Source organism: Mangifera indica, chromosome 3 (assembly GCF_011075055.1).
Source record: "Mangifera indica cultivar Alphonso chromosome 3, CATAS_Mindica_2.1, whole genome shotgun sequence".
NCBI lineage: Eukaryota > Viridiplantae > Streptophyta > Magnoliopsida > Sapindales > Anacardiaceae > Mangifera > Mangifera indica.
This window is the reverse complement of record NC_058139.1, coordinates 14,481,393-14,507,613: the sequence shown is the minus strand read 5'-3', so window position 1 is coordinate 14,507,613 and position 26,221 is coordinate 14,481,393. Positions and strand designations below refer to the sequence as shown.

Sequence of the window (26,221 nt, the reverse complement as noted above, 5' to 3'; positions counted from 1 at the left end):
TTTCAAGATTAAAGGGATTGATTTTAAACCTTAAAATCAAAATTAACTAAAACCTATGAAGTCTAATTTTGAAATTTTAATCTAATTTCAGAAACTTTAGACCTTCATAGGATTTCAATTAAACCCTAGTTTCAATTAAAAACCTTAATTGAATTAAACCTTAGTTTGATTTAAAAGAAACCCCTATTTTAAAAATTAAACCAAATCCCTAATTTCAACATAAATCCTAATCTCTTAGGTTTGATTTATACTGAAGTTGAATCAATCCCCAATTTAAAAAAAAAATTGAAACCCCAATTTTGATTCAAGAACCTTAATTCAGAATTAGAATTATTAAAAGCAATAATAAAAAAATTTTTAAAACTGTAGATTTAAGGTTTTCAAAATATAATTTCAAGGTTTAATTCCCAGATTCAGATTTTATAATCTAATGCATATTGCTCTGATACCACATGTTAGATTTATTTCATAGAACAGAATAAAATAAATCATTCAATTACAATCTCAAGATTTAGGCATAGATTATAAAATACTGAATTAAACTTTAGGGTTTTAGAAATACCTAGATCACTATGTAATTTGAAACTGAAAAATCTATTGAAATCACTTAAAATTATTTGTCGAGATTACCTCTTTGTGACTTAGTCTTCTACTCCAAAAACCTCTCTAAATGATAGCTTTGAATTGGTAAGTTATACTGCATTTATTCTGTATTGGGTTTTGGAGTAGGGGCCTAGTCAATTTATAGTAGGTTAATTGACCCCCTATCAAAGTCCAATAAATTTTAAGGCTCACACTTGTGTTGTCCACCGAGATCATAACCTTAAGTGTATTAGGCTTATCCTTAATGATCACTTAAGCCTATCTATAAACTATCATTGGACTATTCAATTATCCGGTTTTATTAAATCAAAAATCATAATTAATGTTAACTAACATCAGGAAATTTCTAATACAAGAAAGTTCATTCACCATCCATTGTCATAGAAAATCCAAAAAAAGTAATGGTAACTAGGAGGAAATATTAAAATGAAATTATTTGTTTGTGTTATCTCTCTTTGATAAAGCTAAAGATGCTAAACAAGCTTTGATGGATGGTTGTTGGATTTCTATCATGCAAGAAAAGAGCTTTAACAATTCAAAAGTAATTATGTATGGTGTCTTTTATCAAAACCATCTTATTGAAATGTTATTGGAACCAAATAGGTTTTTAAAAATAAATCTAAAAAATTTGTTAACACTGTAAGTAATAAAACTAGACTTATAGCTCATGGGTACACTCAAGTGGAAGGGATTATTTTTAATGAAACATTTACTTCATTAAGTCTATTCGTTTGATGTTTGCTCTTACATGTTCTTTGAAAATTTAAATTTTACCAAATAGATGTAAAAAGTTCCTCTTTGGATGGTTTCTTGAAGATATGGAACAACCAATCGGATACTGAGATCTTCATTTTCCTAAACATGCATACAAGCTCAAAAAGGCGTTGCATAGAGTAATACACGCGCCAAGAGCTTGGTATGATAGATTGACCACTTTTATTGTAAATAATGGCCACAAGCAAGGTATTTATGATAAAACTTCGTTCATTAAGCATATTAAAAATGACATAATGTATGGCAAATTTTACGTTGATGATATAGTTTTTGGTTTCATGTCATGTGCACACACTCAAGAATTCATTAGCTTAATGCAACATGAATTTGAAATGAGGATAGTGGGTGAGCTAAGCATCTTTTTAGGAATATAGATTAAGTAACTTGAACATAGAATTGTCATAACTCAATCCAAATATGCTAAAACATGCTAAAGAACTTCGGATTGGATGCATGTAAAAATGTGAACTCACCTATGAGCACAACGCTAAAACTGACTAAAGATAGACATAAGCTAAGTCCATACTAGCTTTGTATAAATATGACTAGAACTTTGTTATACCTTACAACTAGTAGGCTTGACATATGTTTTAATATAAAGATGTTTGCGAGATATAAATCTAATCCACAAGAATCACACTTGTCAACAATAAAACGGATTGTGAAATATGTAGTTTGAACAAGGGATTTAAACATGTAAATATGGTTTATGTTACACATTTGGTTATTATTCAGCTCTTTTCGGTTATAGCAATGTTGATAGAGCTGGAAGCATAGATGACAAGAAAAAGCACTTCAGAAGAATATTTTTATCTTGAAAACAAACAGGTGGCCCGCTAAAGAAAGAAACAAAACTCCACAGTTGTCTCCACTGTTAAAGTTGAAAAATGTTGCTATTGAAGTTGAGCCACATAAAAATTGTTCATCTTCTATTTATTTTATTATGTCTTTACGTATATCTATATTATATGATTAATATCACTTACATTTTTAAAATACACAAGAAAGTTACATTTTTCTATAACTTAAATTTTTATTAATTAGACCCCTACTTTGAATTGAAAAAAAATTAACAATCCTATAAAAATAATGTTATTTCCTATTAAGGTTGCATTATATCAATGTGACAAAGTAATAATCACAGTAGAATGGTGCGATTGTAATCATTACAACTGACTTACACCGTTGATAATTGTTTTAATTTTTTTTTCTTTTAATTTATTTGTTTTAATTTTTTACTGCACACACAGAGAGACAAAAAGATGGGAAATAGCCGTTCCCCTTACTGATACAGGCACCCAAAGGGGGTGGGAAATCGTCTTCCCCCTAATTGCTTTGATAAGGTAAGTAAATAAAATAGACCCCGTTCATTGCACGAGTTCATAGAATTTGGCCGACCAATGGGGAAGAAAATAGTGACTGTCTTTGAGTTTAGATTGAGTAAAGAGAAGACTTCTGTAAATTTATTTATACCAGAAAATAAATTCAGATTCATAATTAATTATTCCAAAGTTTTATATAGATAAATAAAAATTTGAAAGTAGAATAAACGAGCAACACAATATGACACATGCTTGCTATTACCGTACCTCGACGAATCCATTAGAAACTGGTAAGTTGCCAGGCCGGGGGGGGGGGGGGGGGGGGTGTGGTGGCTTTGAATTATTTACAAAGATAGTGTAGTTAAAACTATAAATTTACTTAGAGAGATAAATACAAACCAAACTGAATTCAAACATTCTTTGAGTTTAATTCAAACAAAAAATAATTCAATTTAAATTTAACTCAATCCCGTCAAACCAAAATTAGGTATAATTTAATTTAAGTAAAAATGATTTGTCTAAAATTCAATTCAAATTTAATTCAAACCCATGAATAAAATTCATAATTCAACTTCGTGACTCATTGACAAATATCATTTTATCTAATAATGAATAAAACAATATTATTTTAACAATTGAATAACATAAATCCAATTAAATCACGAATTAAATTTAAACTGAATCAAACTACCTTGCTCGCGTGTCAAATTGAACCAAACTCTCTCAATTGAGTTCGATTCGATTTCAAAATGAGTTAAACCTTTTGATTTGAATTCAACTCAAATTCAAACTAAACAAATTCAAACCGAACTGAATCAACTTTCAAATCCGAACAAACTCGATTTGCATCCAACTATAGAATTCCCCGTATACCATTATTGCTTCTCGGAGGGGCTTTTACCCCCACGCAACATTGCTCCTTTCGCCCATTCCAAAAACTTTCCCACCGCTGCCTCTATTAGCAGTCTGGGCAAGTCTAGGCCGCGTCACAATTCCAGTGACCAGCTACTTAGTATTACTTGGATAAGTTATTACTCCACAAAAGCTAAAATATATCTAATTTATCAAGACAATAATAACAATAATTATAACATGTATTGCGTACATAAAAATATTTAACAAACTTTGAACACTCACTCATATGTATAATATACTAACATGTAAAATCCACATAATGTATCTGTCGAAGGTAACAGATACTAAAATTAAAATCAACTAAAGAGGAAAGAAAATTCATATATAAACCAGGAAATGTGGCCAAAGCTAGAATAGAAGAGGCTAGAGAACACAAACCCCCTCATCGACTTTCCCCAACTGACCATATCAATTTTTATTCAAATGATACATAGATACATGATAATTTATTCACCTAACTGACAATATCAATTCGATCAAAGCAAAATTCTGCCGTCATGCAAGGCCGCTGTGCAAAGTTGAAGTCATTGCACCAATGGCTGAAATGATATGTGCAGTCAACAAAATAAAAGAACAAAACTATGTTTTTTAACAAGCTCCCTTTATAAGTGAAAATGAATACTAAATCAAATCTTCTTAAAGCATAATGCCCTACATCAGCATGCGATAACCCATCCCTTAGACAGAGCTTCCACAGTCAGTAAGAGATCCTCAACAACAAACAAGACTATATCCTTTCAGGAGATGGTAATGGAAAATTGGACACCAAGTGTGTTATAATTTTGCACAATGGCTTGCTGCAATTGTTTGACAACTAATAGCACTATATGCAACCAACAAAATAACACCATCAAACAACACAAAACTCACCTACTTCTACTAATCCAAAAGCTAAGTGAATCAGTAAAAGCATTTCAAAGAACACAAAAACTAGAGTGTGAGAAACTAACCAAATACATTTATCAGTAGACGAATTCACATGATAAGCTTTAACAATATCTTCACTAACTGGATATTTAAATGCTATGCAGTTAAAATAAATCTACAATCCATTACTCTCTGCAACAAACCCTAAAAGAATTGAACACATTTAGATTCCCAATAACATCTTCTTCATTTCAGTTAAACACATTTACTTCAAAAATTTTCAAATATAATTGCATGATTCAGACACACTACTAATACACTCAAACAATGCCACATGAGTTAGCACATAATCACATTCAAATCACAAACTAAGAAAACTCTAAAATATTGGTCAAAAACACATTGTGACATCAATGGGACTAGAAGAAACTGACATTTCCCAACCAGAACTCAGTGCTATAGAGGAGTTACAGAGTTTAGGAAGAAGTTAAGAGTGGAAAAATTGTGAGAATAAGTTGGTATTTGTTGCCTCTGGTGCGATTACCATTATTATTACAAACAAGTTATAGAGGAGACTATTTTAAAGATTAGATGTTGCCTATGCACGATACCGTGACTACAACTAGATCTGAAGCTTCATAGTGAGGACACTAATATTAATGTGCAGATTTTGGTTCAATTAGCCATACAAATATCCAGTTTGCAAAGGGAAGAAGGAATAGTATTGTACTGGCAGTCTTATACTGCATTACCATGCAACTGCAACCTGCAGTAATCAGACAATTAATAATATATTTTCAACACTGATCCATTCAGTGCTACACAACATATGCACAGAAATTTAAAGGCTTACCCTGCCAACACATTTAACAACAATAATGGGCACACACTTGTAGCAAACCACATAATAATTCCATTAGTTCAAATATTTCAACCCATTAAAACAATAATGCATCCTTAATAAAAAAATGAACTGCATGCTACAAGATTAAAGTTAAGGATAGCTAGTAATCCCCTCCTCTTCCAAAATTTCCTTCACCACCAAAATTGTTATTAAATGATCGAGGCCCACTTGGTCTCTCATTGGCATAACTTACGCGAATGTTTCTCCCATTCAGCTCCTGAGATGACATGGAACATGAATCAACGTATAATTTTATTTTAGCATTTTTTTCAACAAGATTTGACTATTGTTTATTATCTGACCTGACCATCCATAGCTGAAAGTGCCGAGCTGGCAGAGTCATCACTGGCGAAGTTAACAAACCCAAATCCTCTTGATCTCCCAGTGTCTCTGTCAGTTATAACTCTTGCTGTGCACCAAAACAAGTACTGAGAATGAGCACATGTATGGAATCAAGTGCCACAGACATTGTATGTGCAGAGAAGAGATAATAAATTCCCCTACAACATAGAACCCATACAAACAAACAGAAAAAAAAAAAAAGAATAGCCCTTTATTAAGGTATTGGCATTATAAAGCCATAAATGAATTCGCATAAGCAGTTGAAGATTGCACTAAGGTTTACAACTAAAAGAAACAATGACTAACTTTAAAGCTCACAGTATTTAACTAAAAGTTCAATGATGCTCCAACAAACTTGAGTGGCAACATTCAGTAGAAAAATATGAATGGACAAAACTTTCACCTCTGTTCAGAAGGAATAATATTAAAATTCGCTTTGATGCAATTGGAGCCAATCATTTACATAAACGATAGAGGAGAACAGACCTCAAATAGAGTCTAGTATGATTGTTACACCAATTATCTTCATAAATGATAAAGACAAACAAACCACAAAGTCTAATATGAAATAACCACCAGCAACAGAGATTAAAATTCACCTTCAACCACTTCACCGAAGCTGGAAAAAGCTTCCTTAAGTGACCTGTCATCTGTCCCCCAGGAAAGTCCTGACAGCCATAGTTGAGAGTCAAAAGACAAACATAAATAATAAATCCATATCTGCTATGATATTTAATAACTTATATCGAATACCTCCAATAAAAAGCTTAGATGATGACAGGCAGCGGATAGAGTTGAGCATAGACGGCAATGAAGCTTGCCCGTTTTGCCTGACAATCATACCAACTCTGCTACTGAAAGCCATCTTAAACTACCACAAAAAGAGGAGCAAAAACAAAAGACCATGTCATAAAAAGGTTATTGCTTTGATAGTCCTCAAAAGTAAATTATATAAATTCATTCAATACACAAACATACACAGTTAAAAGCAGCACCCTATATGCAATTAGGAGGAAGAATCATTCTTAAAAACTATCCGCTAATTCAATTTCAGAAATCAGAAAATGATTCAATATATTATACAAGTGTCAAAATCCTCACCATCAGTTAAAAAACTTGTACACACTTAGAAATTAGAGAACAAAGCTAGTACTATACAATCAGACCATCAATTGCAAGTAGAACTTCCATGAAGAAATCCAACTGTAAAATGTCATTTTGCCCAGCAATTCAGTTTAATGATGCTCCAGTCAACCAGTACAAAAACAATTATCAAGTCAATTTCAAGCAAGTATTATTTATCACACTTAAAAAAAGCTTTTAACAAAGACTTAAATGATAAAATAACTTCACAAATGCATGGAACACATTTAACCGAACAGAGTACTTAATTGCTCAAGAAGTCACAGAAGACAAAGCGTATCAACCTAATGAAAATCTCTAGTCCATATTTCTCTGAAATTCATAAAAGAAAAAAATTCTGAATATCACTAATTCAAAAACTGTTTCTGATTATCTTACAAAACGCTCCTTGCCCGGCTAACAATCTAAATATATACAAAATATCGTTACAAAAGGCTCAGACAAATAAAAATAATAGATTTTTATATGTATTTTTCCATCGGTCTACAAAGTTTCTGAATCATGCAACCACAAAGATTAATTACTGACAATCTCCAAAAACCCGGATCTAGGTTAAACCGTTAAGAGAATACAGAACAAAATAAAAAACGCATATTAACAAATATAACTTGTTTCTCATGTTGTTCCTTTTACTTTGATATTATCCATAGTACCAGAAATTGAGAGTAAAGCTATAACAAAAAGTAGAACAGAAAACAACTAAAAAAATCAAAAGACTATAGTGTTCAACATCAAATTAATAAAACGAAAGAAAATCGAAGCGGAAACATGTATGATCAAAGGAGGAGTAAGAGAAAGGGCTTACATGAAAAGAAGAGTATACCTCTTGCCAAGAAGGAGAAATGGAAAAGAGGGGCTTAGGAGACAAGCGTTGAGAAATATTTGAAAGCGGCTAGGGTTTAAGGCCTTTTATACTGCTGTCAGTCAAAAATTTCTCTCCAAAAAAATCTTCTTAACCGGGAAAATATCAGAAACTACCCTCACTTTTTGCTAATAATCTGTGGACCTTTTGTGGTAAATAGTCAAAAACTACACCCTGAGCCTGATTTCATCCAATTTTGTTAACTTCAAGTTAGAAATTTTCGTAAAATTATTGTTTTATCCTTACTTTCATTAAATTTGAAATTATTTTTTCTGTTTCTATGGTTTGAACCCAACACTTATACGGATCTTATTCAAAACTCTAACCAAAGCGAAAGCACATATCAATAATATTTTATATAACTCATTATACAAACATAAAATTCAAAATTGTTAAAAATTTCAATCATACTTATACCTTAAATTGAGTGGACTAGTAGTCCTACCATGAAACAACTCCAAATTTGTATATCGGGAGGAAACTTCCTGGCATATTTTATAGAAAAATTAAATTAATTGTCCTAAATATCAAGAACTTACAAAATTATCTAATTCTGTTTAATTTAAACAAACATGCCCTGTTAATATAAAATGACCAAAATATTCTTATATTTAAACAAACAAAATTCATATCCCCACTCATATTTTCTCTGAAATCACTATTCTTATAATCTGAGAAATCCCAAGTCTTTTCAAGAATTCCAATGATAGCTTCTATTTTCAACTTTTGGGTGATATTTTTTACGTTTTTCGACGATGAAAATGATAAAAAATGTGAGTATATCGTCTCTTATCTGATTTGAATTGTTTTGGTATTTAAATTTTACCAATTAGAAAAAAAAATTTGGTGTTTTGAATAATTGATTTTGTGACTTGATTTTTATTTGTCTTGGATGAATTAGTTTAGAGTTATTGTGTTTTAATAGGTATAAGATAGTTTGTTATTAAAATAGTAGTTGAAAAATATTAACTTTTTTCATACCATCATGTCACATTGGGGGAAAACTTTACACCCCAAGGAATCTCAGGTTTGTAAGTATCCCCCAAGTTGGATCATGCTATGAGGGAGAGGGGAAAATACAATTTTTTAAACAATATCCATATCTGGGGTCTTCGGGGGAGGGAGAAAATTACGCTTTTTTGAACAGTATCCCACAAGGGAACCTCGAGAGGGGGTGGGCAGGCAAAAATTTTTAATTTTTAAATAGTGATACTCGTGGGATCCCGTAAGAGGGTGGAAATGCAAGGTTTTTAAACATTTTAGATCTATGGAACTATGGGAAATTAATAATGGGGCAAATTGATTTTTTTTCTCACTTTAGGGTTTACCGATATATAGTTTTCAAATTTCATATCTATTTTTTTTTATATTCTAGAGTTTTCCAATATATAGTTTTCGAATTTCAAATTGGTCTTTCAATCTTTCTCATCTTATGGTTTTCCGACTTATAGTTTTTGAATTTAAAGTTTTTTTTATTTTTCTTATTCTAGGATTTTTTGACATGTAGTTTTCAAATTTCAAATTTATTTTCAATTTTTCTTATTCTAGGGTTTTTGATGTATAGTTTTCAAATTTTAAATTGATTTTTTATTTTTTTTTCATTCTATGATTTTTCTACGTATAATTTTCAAATTTTTTACCTGCATTTTTTGAATTTTAGGTCAATTTTTTTTTTTTATCATTCTACAATTTTTGATATATAGTTTTCGAATTTTAGATCGGTTTTTTTATTTTGCTTATTCTAAAGTTTTTGATGTGTAGTTTTGAAATTTCAAGTGTGGTTTTTTTCTAATTTTTGTCATGTTAGGACATTTCGATGTATAGTTTTTGAATTTCAAATCTGTTTTCTTATTTAATCATTCTAAGATATTTTGATGTGTAATTTTTAAATTTCAGATTAATTTTTTGATTTTTATCATTGTCGAATTTTTTGACATATAGTTTTCAAATTTTAGATTTTTTTTTTTCATTCTAAGGTTTTTCTACATATTGTTTTTAAATTTCAGATCAGTTTTTCAATTTTTCTTATTTTTGGGTATTTTGACGTATAGTTTCCAAATTTCAGATTTTTTTTAATTTTTCTCATTCTAAAATGTTTTGACATATAGTTTTCAAATTTTAGAACGGTTTCTGGTTTTTGATATGCATTCCATATTTGATGTGTATTTTTTTCTGAAATTCTTATCAACTTTGTCATGATAATAATTTTTTTTTACCACAAGTTTTCCAGAAAAGATAACATGAGGACCTCAGTGACTAATTAAGAATCTCAAATGAGGCACGACACTTTTAAGCAAAAGTGACTTCACGTGTATAGTGAAATGCGATGTCCAAGATTAAATCTACATTAATGGTACGTGCTGTCGTTGACACCCAAATTAAATCCTAAATTCCTGCAACAAAAAATGTAGTAAAGGAAAGTAGGGATCGATCCCTCGAAGAGCTTTGATTAGTATGTCGTCACAAATAAATCGAAACAAATAAATAAAAAGGGGGTTTTGAACTAATGCAAATTATAATGGAAAACAATAAATAAAAATTCAGAAAAATAATCTAAAAGAAATAAATCAATTTAACAAACCTTGGTCTTTGGTCACATCCACCATTGGAACTACGATTGATCATCGAAACAAAATATCAAATTAATTAATTGAATATTCGTTGTGGTATTAAATTAACATGTCCTTCCTTACGATTAGTTAACCAAAAACATGTATTCCAATTAACCCTTATTGATTAATAATTCGGATACGATCTCGAATTTAATTAAACAATAGCATTACGAATTAGAAAGACCAACGAAGCAAGACAACACAAACGTACGACGTTGCATTTAATCTAGTTGATTATTTTCCTAGGATTAAAGTTTCTGACGCAGCAAACGATAAACCTAGTTGCCACTTCGATTAGGTGGATTGAACAATTACGGATTCAGCACCTAAACTAGCAATAGATTATATTAATTGATAAACTAATTGCGCATCTTAGAAATCAACCAACACAATCATGAAAAATAATTCAGAAAGATAACCAATACTCAAATAATTAAAAGATGCATTAAAGAACAAAAATAAATCTCACAATCATTGTAGTTCCATGGTTTCAGATCCCTTCAACCAAGATAAATTCTTCAGCCACTGTAGAACATGTTTTGCTCTCTAATTCTCTTAATACAATGGATGATCATTCTCAAATAAAAATAAGAATATATATATATTATCTTCCTACTAAAAATCTGGAAATTGAAATCAATCCTAATCTCCTAAACCAATCAAGCAAAGTGATACATATCTTCCCAAAAAGAAAGGAAAAGATATGTATTTTTAATATAAATCCTTCTTCCAAAAATATCATTCCTTATTTAGCTCAATTAATCATCTTTTCCAGCTGGTGATTATCCCTTTCCTTGGAAGCGAATCTTACTATTTTATGGACTCTTGCAACAGATCTGGACGTTCAGATTTGCTTTCCGGATTCTGCTCTCTTCTTTCACGTGCCCACGCCTAGTCTGCATTACGAAATTTCCAGTTTAATATATCTGCTACAGTTTTTCCTCTTTTTGGCCCTATTTATTCCAAAATTGCTCAAAGCTTCCTAAAAGCAAAAAGATAAGTAATCCTATTAGATTGCATCAGATTTCCACATAACACAAGGGAATTATAAATTAAAATAGTAACAATTAATGGCCTTATCAAATTCCCCCACACTTATCTTTTGCTCGTCCTCGAGTAAAACAAAAAAACAAAACAAAACAAACACAAAAAGGTTCCATCAATCTCTTTTCTCACGATACCAAAAAGTGTGCATACCTTAAAATTCAACCCAACCAAGATTCAAGCATCAACACACATCATTATCAAACTTTACAAGGAAGTATGCACAAAGACAAATCAAGATAATCGCATTCTAAAGCATGTATAAAGCTTTGGTGAATCATCCTCACGGTTATCACTCATATCACTCATGTGTTTAATGATTCGGTGTTTCGCTCAAATTCTTCCAATGCAAACATTCTACCATAAGCTTGCTTATGCACCAAATCTCCACCACTTAGATTATATACATGCATAAATCAAAAGGACTTTATTTTAGGTTGTAATGGGGCTTTGGGTAAAGGTGAGGATTAATGGATACAAAAGGTTAAAACCATGAATATTAACAAAACATTTAAACACCTAAGGGGAACAAAAAATGTAAAGCTAAAGCCACCATATTCACCACATTTCTTCGCTACTTGCTATTGCCTTTCTCTTCTCTCTTTTTCAACTCTTCTTTTTTTTTTCTTTCTTTCTTTCTTTTCTTTTTCCTTTTTTTTTCTTTTCTGTTTTCTTTTTCAACATTTTTTTTTTCTTGAATAACTAAGAGAATTGACAATAAAGCTAGCAACATAGGGCAGTAACAATAACAACATAAGGCAATAACTAAGAGAATTTAAGTCCCCTTTTCCCCCACACTTAAAATTCTTCAAGATAGCAAATTCACCCAACAACAAATTTTTAGTTTAAATGCCCTGCTAATTTTCATGGTTGGGTGAGGATTTTTACTTGAAGGCTTGGGTTTGTAATATGGTTTTAGCACAAAGAATCAAGGGTTTTGTAAGGCTCAAAGGGTTAACTAGGGAAATTAAAATAGGTTGGTTTTTTTTAAGCTAAAGGGTTTGAACAAGAATGCCTTTATCATTTTCATGCATGCATATTTCAATGTGGTCTCGAAACGGTTCAAAGCAAGTTCTAGAGATATATTCACATGGAAGAATATCACTCATCAAAGAAAACATAAATTGATATGAATGTTTCAATCTTTTACGGCTCAAAACTCACGGATTAATTAAATTCACCTTAACTTCAAACAAACTCGAGCACTCAATTATCAAAATTTGTTTAAATGCATACCCCTAATTAATCTAACAAATCAGTGCACAATGCTCTCCTATTGAATCGGCTAAATTCCAAGGCATGCATACAAATTAATTCATTCAAAGTGAGATTAATGGACAGTTTAGCTGACTAAAAACAGGGAGGGATACACTAGCTGCCATAAAAATCAAACTTTATCCAGCAAGGAGCAACAACATAGACGAAACAAAGCAGAAAATTTAGGCATAATAGAATAAGCATAACACAAAAAAGACAGAAAAAAGAACTGACAGAGAAACAAAACAAAATAAAAGCAGAACAAAGAAGAATAGAGCAGAGAAGAATAGAACAAGTAAATAAAACAGAGCAGGAAAAAAAAAATAAAATAAGACAGAATAGTACACAACAGAAAAATAAACAGCAGAAAATTAAAACACAAATAAACCCCCCCCCCACACTTAAACCAAACATTGTCCTCAATGTTGAAGCAAAATAAAATAATAATAAAACTGAAATTTAAAAGAAAAAGGAAGAAGAAACTTCTCTGGTTTTGTGGAGAAGGAAGAACAATTTGAATTATGGAGATGGTGGAGATGGCGGCGTGAATCGTCAGAATCGGACAACAGCTCTGGTGTGGATGGTCTCCGATGGCTGGATTTTGCTGCTCGATGATGCTGAGAACGGGTTCGGACCATGGTGTTCGAAATGGAGGAAAGGGGGCTGCTAGGGTTACGTTTTAGGTGGAGAGGAATTTTGGAGGCATGTGTTTATTGATTATGTCTCTGGAAGCAATTAACCCAGCCCTTTTAATCACACAAATTCATATGGCCCCCTTAGTTTCAAGCAAATATCAAAGTCAAAAGTTGGACTTTTGACAGAAATACATAACCCAGCTCCAGATTACCAAACTGCAGATTCCTCCCCACGTGAACATTTACAGAAGGCTAATTGAGACTGGCAAGAGGAAGAAGACGATTGAACAGTAACCTGAAAATAAAATAAAATAAACCCAATAAAAAAAATCATAAAATAATTGCTAATTAACTATCTAAACCTACTAAAACCGAAATTTAAAACGAAAGATTAAACACATAAATCGAAATTAACGCAATTGTTGAGAAAATTAAAATTGAAACATTAATCAAAATTAAGATTGAAAGCTTGGGTTGCCTCCCAAGTAGCGCCTTTGTTTACAGTCGTTGGCTCGACGTAATGCCTTCATTTATTTATCCGGGATCTTTCAACTCCACTTCTTTGATGTTTTCAGCTAGCATTCCTTTGTAAAACAGTTTGAGTCTATGGCCATTAACTTGAAATACTTTTGATGTCGCTACACTTTGAATCTCTAGCTTTTTCGGAATTTGCACCAGTTTCTCTTCTTGCTGCTCATTTAACTTGCTGGAAATGATCACTGGTAAGATTTTCCCATCTCCTAGGTACACATATTTAAGGTGATTTGGAAGAGGTTTCAGCTCCAGCTCTGGTACCTGCAAAATAGAAGGTAACAATTTTTCATTAGGCACTGGCAGCTCAATATAAAATAAATTACCTGTATTTTTCAACTCTCTGAATTCATTCATCTTTGTCCCTGCATTCTGCACATATGAAATTAATTTAAATTCATCTCTTTCTTTCAAAATATTTTTATGGTTAGCCACATTTAATTCATCATCACCATCAAGTATATCTTGCGCTAGAGAATCAATTAAATCAACTGAATACAAAGGAAAATCCACATCAGAATATTTCATAGCATCATAAATATTAAATTGGACAGCTTCACCATCAAACTCCATGGTCAGTGTGCCTTTGTGAACATCAATTTTCGTTTTAGCTATTTTCAGAAAGGGTCTTCCTAGCAAAATAGGTGCAGATTGGTCATTATTTTCCATGTCAAGAACATAAAAATCAGCTGGAAAAATTAATTTATCATTAACCTGAACAAGAACATCTTCAATTAACCCCTTAGGATATACATTTGATTTATCGGCCAACTGAATAACTGTGCCAGTTTTTTCTAAAGGTCCAAGATTAAGAGCAGAATAAATAGAATATGACATTACATTAATAGATGCTCCTAAATCTAACATGACTTTTTCAATTTTTGTGCCTCCTATTGTGCAAGGGATGCAAAACATACCTGGATCTTTGCATTTTTCAGGAAGATTTTTGCGAATTATGGCTGAAACATTTTCTCCTACCTTGATTTTTTCATACCTTTTGAGTTTTTGCTTTCTTTTCAATGTACACAGCTCTTTCAAAAATTTAGCATATTGAGGCACTTGTTTTATTGCATCAAACAGTGGAATATTGACTTCACAGTCTCGAAAGGTCTCATATAAATCCGCATTACTTTCGCATTTCAATTTTAAAGCTTCAGGAAAAGGAGGAACAGGTTTGTATTCGCTGGAAGAAGGATATTTACCTGTCGCTACCTTTTCGAAAGAATTATTTTCTGCTGCCAATTTTTCTCTGTTTTCTGTTGGCTGTGCTGGTGCAGGTTGTGCTTTAATTGGCATCTCCAGCTCCTTTCCACTCCTCAACATTATGGCACTAACATTCTCCTTTGGGTTCATCACAGTTTGTGACGGTAGTTTGCTTGAATTTTGTGCTTCCAGCCTACTGATTGCAGTAGCCATCTGACTCATTTGATTTTCCAGATTTTGAATGCTCATTCTGGTTTCCTGTTGAAATTTCACAGTGTTAGTAGCCAAAGTTTTAACAATATCCTCAAGAGATGTACCTGAATTAGAATTTTGGTTTGGTTGTTGTTGTCTAGGAATATAGGGCTGCTGATACGGCTGAAAATTATTCGAAGGCTGATTCGCATTTGCATTCCCATAACGAAAATTAGGATGATCTCTCCAACCGGAGTTGTAGGTATTCGAATAAGGATTATAATTATGATTTCGCTGCTGCTGTCCTAAAAATCCGCCCACTGCATTAGCATGTTCAGAGCAGTCTTCCTGAAGTGTTGGGCACATATCAGTTGGATGTCCTCCTGCTGAACAGATTCCGCAAACTTTCGCTACCTCTGTTTTTCCTACAGCCATTTGATGTACAAGAGTAGTTAGATCATCAAGTCGGCTTTCAAGAGAAGATATATTTACCTCATTGACGCGCCGAGACGAATGGTCTAATCTATTTCCAAATTGTTGTGAATTCGACGCCATATTTGCAATTAAATTTCGGGCTGCTTCAGGTGTTTTGTCGGCCAATGCTCCACCACTTGCCGCATCAATCATATTTCTCTCATTTGATAGAAGTCCTTCGTAGAAATATTGAATAAGCAGCTGGTCACTAATTTGGTGATGTGGACAGCTTGCACAAAGTTTTTTAAAGCGCTCCCAATATTCGTATAAAGATTCTCCAGTATGCTGCCGAATGCCACAGATTTCTTTCCTTATGCTGGCTGCTCTTGATGCTGGAAAAAATTTCTGCAGAAATAATCTTTTCATCTCATGCCAAGTAGTGATACTTCCAGCAGGTAGATAATACAACCAATCTTGCGCATCATCTTTCAAAGAAAACGGAAAAGCCCTCATCTTGATTTGTTCTTCGGTTACTCCATTCGGTTTCATTCCAGTGCACACCACATGAAATTCCTTTAAATGTTTATGAGGATCTTCACCTGCGGAACCACGAAAAATAGGTAAAAGATGAATTAGTCCAGATTTTAATTCGAAGGTGGTATTAACATCTAAATTCGGAAAAGTAATGCAGTGTGGTTGTTGATTTAAATTTGGAGCAGCAAGCTCTCTTAAAGTCTGATTTTCAGCCATGTTTTCCTCTGTTTCGTGAACTGATTTGTGTGCTTGCAGTCTCCTTTTCGCTTCTTTTCTCAGCCTTTTTGCAGTCTTTTCAATTTCTGGATCAAACTGTAAACTAGCTTGTTTCAAAGATCGCGTAACGAACATACAAATTAAAAACTCCCCGACAACGGCGCCAAAATTTGGTATGTGCTGTCGTTGACACCCAAATTAAATCCTAAATTCCTGCAACAAAAAATGTAGTAAAGGAAAGTAGGGATCGATCCCTCGAAGAGCTTTGATTAGTATGTCGTCACAAATAAATCGAAACAAATAAATAAAAAGGGGGTTTTGAACTGAATGCAAATTATAATGGAAAACAATAAATAAAAATTCAGAAAAATAATCTAAAAGAAATAAATCAATTTAACAAACCTTGGTCTTTGGTCACATCCACCATTGGAACTACGATTGATCATCGAAACAAAATATCAAATTAATTAATTGAATATTCGTTGTGGTATTAAATTAACCTGTCCTTCCTTACGATTAGTTAACCAAAAACATGTATTCCAATTAACCCTTAGTGATTAATAATTCGGATACGATCTCGAATTTAATTAAACAATAGCATTACGAATTAGAAAGACCAACGAAGCAAGACAACACAAACGTACGACGTTGCATTTAATCTAGTTGATTATTTTCCTAGGATTAAAGTTTCTGACGCAGCAAACGATAAACCTAGTTGCCACTTCGATTAGGTGGATTGAACAATTACGGATTCAGCACCTAAACTAGCAATAGATTATATTAATTGATAAACTAATTGCGCATCTTAGAAATCAACCAACACAATCATGAAAAATAATTCAGAAAGATAACCAATACTCAAATAATTAAAAGATGCATTAAAGAACAAAAATAAATCTCACAATCATTGTAGTTCCATGGTTTCAGATCCCTTCAACCAAGATAAATTCTTCAGCCACTGTAGAACATGTTTTGCTCTCTAATTCTCTTAATACAATGGATGATCATTCTCAAATAAAAATAAGAATATATATATTTATCTTCCTACTAAAAATCTGGAAATTGAAATCAATCCTAATCTCCTAAACCAATCAAGCAAAGTGATACATATCTTCCCAAAAAGAAAGGAAAAGATATGTATTTTTAATATAAATCCTTCTTCCAAAAATATCATTCCTTATTTAGCTCAATTAATCCTCTTTTCCAGCTGGTGATTATCCCTTTCCTTGGAAGCGAATCTTACTATTTTATGGACTCTTGCAACAGATCTGGACGTTCAGATTTGCTTTCCGAATTCTGCTCTCTTCTTTCACGTGCCCACGCCTAGTCTGCATTACGAAATTTCCAGTTTAATATATCTGCTACAGTTTTTCCTATTTTTGGCCCTATTTATTCCAAAATTGCTCAAAGCTTCCTAAAAGCAAAAAGATAAGTAATCCTATTAGATTGCATCAGATTTCCACATAACACAAGGGAATTATAAATTAAAATAGTAACAATTAATGGCCTTATCAATTAACACATACATAGTTGAGGTTGTTTGAGAAGACATGTTTTAGACATTTGTTTTAGTTATCAAATACGAGATTTATCAAAGTGTTGGTGCCCTCCTTGATGTTGTGACAGTTATATCAGGGGTGTAAGGAGAAATGAGTTTTGGTTCAAAATTAATGGCAATGACATGAAGTTCAACCTATTCAAATTTGCATTTATGACAGGGCTACCATTTAGTCAGATCATTGTCATTGCATCACATATTCCACGAGGTTCTAGAGATAGGATTCGAGAGACCTATTTTTGAGGATGTAAGAAAGTGTAACATCCGATTTGGAATGAGTTTTCTCGGCAAGGTCATAGGGGGATGACAATATCGACATTGTCAAAGTGGCTCTGTTGTATTGTCTTTATATAGTATTACTAAAGAACGACAAACGAAATAAGGTATCTATAGAGTATCTTTAATTGGTCAATCCTTTGGATGGTTTCAATTCGTACCCCCAAGGTGTATAGTGTGGGATATGACATATAAATCGATGTCCTAGGTGAGTAAAAGGATCTGCTCTAATCAGATAATAGATATGCATAAATATGATATTTACATATTCCCACTCACATTCCAAGTAAGTGTATAATTATAAATTATATATGTTAATTGCCAGAAAGAAAATAATTAATGAAATTTAAACATTGATGTTTACATTACGGTTTTAGATCTAAAGACAATCAATACCCTGTATAAGTTGGTGGACTTGGTTGTTATTGATGCGTCTTCATGAATATTCAGGTGGCATATGAAAGATATTTCTGGATGGAGTTATATAAAAATTATATTCACCGATGATAAGGTATGTAATTATTAATTAATTGATTGATTAATTTATATATGTTTAATTATATACTTGAATGATTATAATGATGCTACTTTTCCTGTGCGATCGTCACTGATTGAAGAGGTTACACAATGGTATACTATCATTATTGTCTACTTAGGTATGTTGGATGCCCAATCATCCTCTTCCTCCTCGCAAGAGATGGAGCTTCTCCTGCTATACCATTAATTCAAATGATCAAGCTATCAACCCAAACAAATATGACAACAATCAAGTATATATTAATCAACCAATGTGGTTATAATTATATGACAATGACAGAAGATGCAGGCTACTAAGCAATATTAACACTTGTACAATTACAGATTTTCAGCTGATCATACTTGTTAGTGATTTAAAGGTCACAACATTGAAGATATTAATTAGAACCAAAATGACTGAAAATCTCACCTAAATAAACTTTGACATAGAAAGGATATATCGCCCTTTCAACTTCACTGCCATGACAAAGACTATCCTCAATCTTTCCTCTCTTAAGAAATCGTTGGTCCTCATGCATTCATTTTATAGAACTTTTTCTGGCACGGAATAGATGCTTCATTTTTAGTCTTGCCGACTTTCATTTCCTTTCCCATTTGCAGCTTTGGTGGAATTTTCAACCTTATTATCAAGGCTGGTTTAGACGACCTATTAAGGTCCTTGTTCTGTGAAGAAGACTCAAGTCCGTTGGGCTCATTATGTTTCTTCTGCGTATCTTTATCCACATCAGAAACCTGGCCTTTTGAGGAGCACTGAAGCTTTTTTTGAATCACCTTAGCCTTGGTATGTTTAACATCTTTAATTTTCTCTCCTCATATCAACTTTTCAATAGATTTTGAAGTAATAAAACTATATGTACAATCAATGACATATCATCATGTGATTAGTTATTATTTTATTTTTAATTTTAAACTATTCAATCACATGATGACATGTCATTAGGTATACACAAAATTATATACATTGTTTTTGCACATAATATTACTCATTTTGAAGAACACTGAAATCTGTTGATCTCATCATGTTTCTTTTTCTACTTATCTTTATCCACATCAGAAACCTGGCCTTTTGAAGAACACTGAAGCTTTTTTTGAATCACTTCAGCCTTGATATATTCAACATCTTTAGTTTTCTCTTCTAATATAAACTTTTCATTAGATTTCACCTGCTTCGACCTCACTTTTTCATCATTATTGGGTTCAAGTAACTTCTTGCATTGTTCCATACTTTCCTTTGATAGAGAAATTTTGTGCTCTCCATAAACCTTAGAAATCAGTTGAGACTTTTTGGGTTCATATTTATTCTTTCCTTCGTCCAAATGCTTCTTTTGTAGAGAGTTTAAAATAGCTCCTTGAATGCAAGAACTAAGATGTTGTTAAGTTGCCTTTCCCAAGGCAGCAGACAGACAAGTGAGATTCTTAGAATCATCGAGAATATAAAAGAGTAATCTCGAGAGACCCTAAGTTTCTGAGCTTTCACTTTCTGCACTGCCACTTAAGCTTTTGAAGCAGACAAATTCTAAAAATCTGTTGCCGATTGCCTAGCCTCAAGCACAAATTTGCTTTCTTTGATTACTCTCCACGCAGTAGAAGGTTGAGATTGGCCAAAGAAAGATCCATAGCTGCAAGGAGAAGAAGAGCACTTTATAAGATTAAAAAAGAAAAAAGGGTTAAAAATTGAATCAACTCATAAATAGAAAACAAGAAAATCCCTCACTTGTCACTAGGTAATTTCTTGTTTTCCCGGGAAGTGTTCCAAAGAAAACCAGATTCCTTTCTCATTTTCTTTCTAATAGACTCTTTCAATTGCTGCCTGAGCTCAAAAAAATGTTGTTCTTCCTTATGCTGCACATCCGCAGATATGGTTTCACTAAAAATCGTCATGTCCAAGTTTTGTTTCACACAAATTCAATTCAGAGGGAAAACCTGAAGATCAGAACGACAAGAGATTAAATAAATGAACAATAGAATTATGCACAAAAGTGAAATAACAAATTAACAATAAACTAAAAAGAACCTAAAATTCGACATTTAAATAATTGTATTAAGTTACAGAGTATAAAAGAAAAAGTGTTTCACGCAGTAGATACCATTATACAACAATGTGAAGGAATTCAAATACAAGAACGAAAAGGAAAGCATGAAACCCTAGAAATTAGCATGATCAAATTTTAAAACACAAGTAAATCACAATAGATACCATGAAATTCAGAAAAGAAAAGGCAGAATGAGAAGTTAAAAGTAGAAGAAGAAGAGAAGAGAGAAAAGTAACAGTCAGAGAAAACTGAAATCTTGAGAATTCCGGAGAATGAATGAAGTTTAGAGGAATCAAAATTTAGCACGTCATTTATTGTCAATTTCAAAAAAAATGGTCTTTGAGTTGAATATTATAACGGTCATTTCTATTAACCCGTTTATCAAGTAACCAAATGCACTAATATATTAATAATATTTCTGCCACCAACAAATCAGTTGGAAGGGAACTCTCAAATATTTTGCTTAGTTATTAGTAAAATTAGTGAAATATTAAAATTTTTAAAATAAATATTTAAATTTAATTTTTTATTATATTTATAAAATCTTAATTTTAAGTTTATTTATTTAATAAATACAGACATGATTCTGGTTATAAAAAAATAAAGAAAAAACTTACAATTTTTTGTTAAATTAAATAGGAATAATTTTTTATATAATTAAGTAAGAATGCGGGGCTCTTTAGTATCCGTCCATAGGTAATATAATACTTCAAATTCCAGTCTAGCCCAACCCATGTCAGAGGGCCCATATGCCCATTCCTTGGACAATAACAATATTTGTCCAAATAAAACGCCTTTCTAACCAACAGAGTTACGTTCTACTCCCCACGGTTGTCTCTAGAGCTAGATATGATCTAAGCCAATTTAGTTTCAAAAATCAGTTTAGTTTAGTTCAGCTTAATTTAAGTTTATTTAATTTAAATTTGAGCTAAATCTAAGTTAGAAGATTTACCTCATTTTTAAAATTGAGCCAAACTCGAAGAAAGTGTTTGACTCAGTTTTGCTCAAGTTCAACTAGAATTCATAACCTAAATTAGTAGTTCGAATTCATGACTCGATTCTGTTTAAAGTTATGGTTCAGACTGGCTCAAATTTATCATTTGAATTCATAGCTCGGTTCAATTCGAATTCGTGATTTTGAAAATTATTAGTTAAAACAACTTCATTTTATCAATAAATCACAAACTCAAGTCACAAATCTAAACTATAAATTCAAACTATCAAATCAAGTTACAAATTTGAACGATTGATTCAAGCTGCAAACCCAAGCGAAAGAGTTTTTGGGCTTGACTCGGTTCGTATCCACTCTTAGTTGCCTCAATCACTCACTCGCTAATGATAGGTACAACCAGTACCACTTCTCACGTTACTTTGTTAAACCCTCTTTTGCTTTTTCTCTTTACTCTATGGATGAGGATATTTAGATCAAAAGTGCACAATCTCTCATAGATAGGGATGAGGACATTTAGATCAAAAGTGCACAATCTCTCATAGATAGGAGTGTGCACGATCCAGTTCAGTGTAGTTTAAGACATTTTTCAAATTAAATTGAAAAAAAAAACTATTTAAAAAAATTCCAAACAAACCAAATAGAAAAAATACAGTTTTCTCTGATTTTATTTACAATTTGAACCTAATATGCATCATTTACTTTCAATAGCTTGTAATCAATAAAAAATAAATGAATTATAATTATTTATGACATGAAACATAATATTTCACTTGTATCTACCGATGCACACAACATTAACAATATCTCTTTTATGTGAAAGTAATAACTAAACATAACATGTTTAATTTATAGTAATAGTTTATAGTAACAACATCATAATTAGTAGTCTCTAATATAGAGGAATGAATAATTATTGCATAAACATTGTTTGTGAATACCCCATGTATAAACATTATAGTTATGAGTATAGTTTACAACATAAGTAGCCAAATAATCATCATAGTTGAGAGTAGACACGTCAATTGGGCCGGATTGAACGGAGGCACGACACGAAGCACGAAAAAAAAGCACGGCACGAGAAAGCCCGGCCCGACACTGTAGCGTGTCGGGCTAGGCCCATGGGCCGAGCCTCGGGCTTTGATATTAAGCCCGTGGGCTGGCCCGGCCCGGCCCGGTACTGTTTATATATACATTTTTTTAATTTTAATTGGCAGATTTTCTGCCTTGTGCTGCTGCCTTCTGCCGCAAGGCAGAAGCCAAACAAGGCTTCTGCCTTGTAGCAGAAGCTTTGGCCTTTTTTTTTTTTTAATTTTTTAATTAATTTATTTTTTTTATATAAAACTATTTAATTTTTCTTCATTTTCACTTCCATTTACAAATCCTAATCTCAATTATTTTATTATATTTTCAATCTCATTTTTTCTTATTAATTATCTTTCAAAATATATCTAAATTCGTAAATAATAATTCTTTGTGTTTATAATTTTATTTTAATTTTATCATTACAAAATGTTACAAATAGATTAAGTATTAAATGAATTCAATCTATTTGAATATTATTATAATATATATTTATTTATGTTTTATAATTTGAAAAATAATTTGTTTAAAAATTTTAAAAAATATTCAAAACCCGGCCCGGCCCGGCCCATTTAAGGCCCATTTATATATGGGTCGGGCCTTGGGCCTTCATATATTAATGGGCCGGCCCGACCCGAAAGCCCATCACTGTTTGGGCTTTAGGCCCGGCCCGGCCCTTTAGCCCGATGGGCCGAGCCTGAGCCAGCCCGGCCCGGCCCGGCCCGGCCCATCGATATCTCTAGTTGAGAGTATAGTTCAGAACATATGTTCAAAGTAAAACAAAAAATAAAGTTACATAATGGTGAATGTATTGTGAATCTCCTCTGGAGTTTTGCATTTAAACATGTCTGTAATTGTATGACAAGTCAAATCCAGCAAGTTCTTGATGTTGAGATAGTTTGTTGCCTAATAAACAAAACAACAATGAAAGCAATTTGTTGACATGAAAATAGTATAGGAAAAGTTGTCACCTATAACAAAAATGTAGAAAAAAATGCAAACAAAACAAATATTTTAATCGTAGTCAAATTTATGACATTTTTGGGACTAAAGCAGTTGCAATGGTAAAAGTTTAAAGTTGCAATAAAATTCAAGTCTTGAAAGCAGCCACTTCATGCACAAAACTCTAGCAATCACATTCTTATGTGAAGGATAATTGATCAAATATGTAAGTATCTATATAATTTTTAGAACAATGAATCTAGAATAAATTAGAATTCATAATAAAACATGTCTTATTGAAAGAAGTGCCTCTTTTTACCAAAGAAATTCTTTTAAAATTCTTCTTCAGATTGTGCACTAAAACCATTCATCGAAAACTTAGTGATAACTATTAAAAAAACAATATAATTTAAATTATAAATTATATTAAGGTGTAAGCATATAAAAATGTAATTAAAATTATATATTTCAAGGAAGTGACATGTACATTTCTCTAACTTCTCTGCATCTTCAAGTATTTCATTCATATTACCTTTAGGAATGTGACAAAGCCAATCTTTCATACATATGAGACCTTGTACAATCTTTGGAGGTAAAGATGTCCTAAAGGAATCAAGAATGCGACCTCCCACACTAAATGCTAACCCTAACACAATTGTGGGGATAAGAATTGTTAATACATCTCGAGCAATTTATGCAACTATCAAAATTCAATAGCCATTTAGTTTTCACCAAGCCAAAATGTTAAAAGAAATATCATCCTCTTTGAGATCCTCATCCAAATGCTTATCCAGCTCATTTTTGTTTTCCACAATACTTTGGCTTGTCTTATGCTTCTTAAATAGATTTTTAAACAATAAATCTATTCTTAATCCTTTTTAATTCTCGGTTAGTTGACATGAATCAAAACTTACAATTGTTAAACTTGTATGCTCAATTGGCTTTTTGTGCTCATCACGTAAACCACTCAAAGCTAATTTCACCTTACATTAGACCGAAGTAGCCACATCTTCAATATACAATTGTGAAATCCCAAAATTTATATTTTCAAGTGTGTATCAAAGATCAAGAATTACAACTGCAAACAAGGTGTCCCTGTTAGATAGCCAAATAGACTATTTGGCATGTGCGCAAGACATAATAATAGCTTCACCAAGGCATCAGATATGTCAAGTTTAACTTGGGTCATCACCATCTCCATGGATATCCATGTCAAGGCACTAAGGTGTCATAGTGTGACCACATTTAGCTTACAAATAGAATGCAAGTTTTACCATCAGTATATATTATAGTTTTGGGTACTGAAAGGTTACCACTTACTAAGTTTAACTCACGTGTTTCGTTATGTATGTTTGTAGATAAAAGTGAGTAACGGGGTAGACAAGGGATCCAACGACCCAACTAGTAACAATCAGGCTCAACTTAGAAAAATAATAGAAGGGTTTAAAATCCAAAATATTTCTCAACAAGCCTTTATAAAAACTATGAAAGAAAATTTTAGACTAATATTAACTCAAAAAGTTGAAGCCTAAGCTAAAGTCCAAACTGAGGAAGTCGAAGACACTTTTAGACTCTTTATGGATTCATTAGATAGGTCTTACCTTTTTTAAAGCCTAAAAGAGGATTGGGAAATTTGATTAACCCATAACAAATGATCAACACGTGGAACGCAATATGTACCAAAGATGCGGAAGACAAAAGGAAGGACAAGATGTTGCTGACACTCAAAGATCAACAATTTAGATGTTGTCAACATACTTCCATTAGGATAAGATTTAAAATTATTATGCAGAACACGTGGGAGACATAGACCCTAGTGTCTAAGAAAAAAAGTAGTAAATATTTGTCAATAAGCATCGGCTGATAAGCCACCTATAAAGATAATAGTTAGACTTTAACAATTATGTCTACAAATTCAACAAAGGTTGAAATCCAGAATAGCCATTCTCTCATCTATATAAGGAGAGAACTTGTAAATTTGGCAAAAGTATAAAATTTAAGAAGAATTCTCTCAAACTTGTGTTCTTTCAAATACTTTGAAGAATTAATCAAAGTAATCTTAAATTTCTTCCAATTATATTATGATCATGCATTTAATAATATAATTGTTTAATTTTCATTAAGATACATGCATGATATAATGAAAATGATAATTAAGTTTTATGAAAATTAATCTTTATATGTTGCTTCGTAAATGGCATCAGAGCCATGTTGCTTTAAACCATGATTAATCAAAATTTAATGATTTAATAATATTATAATTAGATAAAAAGTAAAGTTGTTTGGGACATCATTGGTGGACATTAAAACACTTTATTGATTTCTCTAATTACAACATTATAAACAATGAACTAAATCGAAGCAAGTGCTTAGACAAATCTTGTTTTTATTTAGATCATGGGATCGAAAATAAACCTATCATAGGTTTATTGAATATTGTCATAGATTAACTTGAGGAGTTAAATACCAAGAT

General features: G+C 32.1%; 1 protein-coding gene, 1 long non-coding RNA gene and 1 other non-coding gene across 6 annotated transcripts; 1 reads left to right on the top strand and 2 right to left on the bottom strand.

The window, feature by feature from the left end:
• Positions 1–5,371: 5,371 nt before the first annotated feature.
• LOC123210037 (glycine-rich RNA-binding protein 2, mitochondrial-like) lies at positions 5,372–7,832 on the bottom strand. Of its 4 annotated transcripts, none has more exons than XM_044628196.1 (5): positions 7,694–7,832; positions 6,481–6,598; positions 6,327–6,395; positions 5,688–5,794; positions 5,372–5,602 (listed from the first exon to the last, which is right to left on the bottom strand). In XM_044628196.1, exons 2-5 carry the CDS (start codon positions 6,590–6,592, stop codon positions 5,486–5,488), a joined length of 405 nt encoding a protein of 134 aa, XP_044484131.1. In that variant the 5' UTR covers positions 6,593–6,598; positions 7,694–7,832; the 3' UTR covers positions 5,372–5,485. The 4 variants fall into 4 exon arrangements, with proteins under 4 accessions (XP_044484131.1, XP_044484130.1, XP_044484132.1 ...); XM_044628195.1 differs by having other exon boundaries at positions 7,676–7,821; XM_044628197.1 differs by having other exon boundaries at positions 6,481–6,592; positions 7,676–7,744.
• An 8,059-nt stretch (positions 7,833–15,891) lies between these two features.
• Positions 15,892–15,998, top strand: LOC123212617. Its single transcript, XR_006501577.1, has one exon. It is a non-coding gene; the product is annotated as a small nucleolar RNA R71 (small nucleolar RNA).
• A 4,013-nt stretch (positions 15,999–20,011) lies between these two features.
• Positions 20,012–21,127, bottom strand: LOC123212282. The gene is made up of 2 exons (XR_006501518.1): positions 20,456–21,127; positions 20,012–20,360 (listed from the first exon to the last, which is right to left on the bottom strand). It is a non-coding gene; the product is annotated as an uncharacterized LOC123212282 (long non-coding RNA).
• Between the last annotated feature and the right edge of the window lie 5,094 nt (positions 21,128–26,221).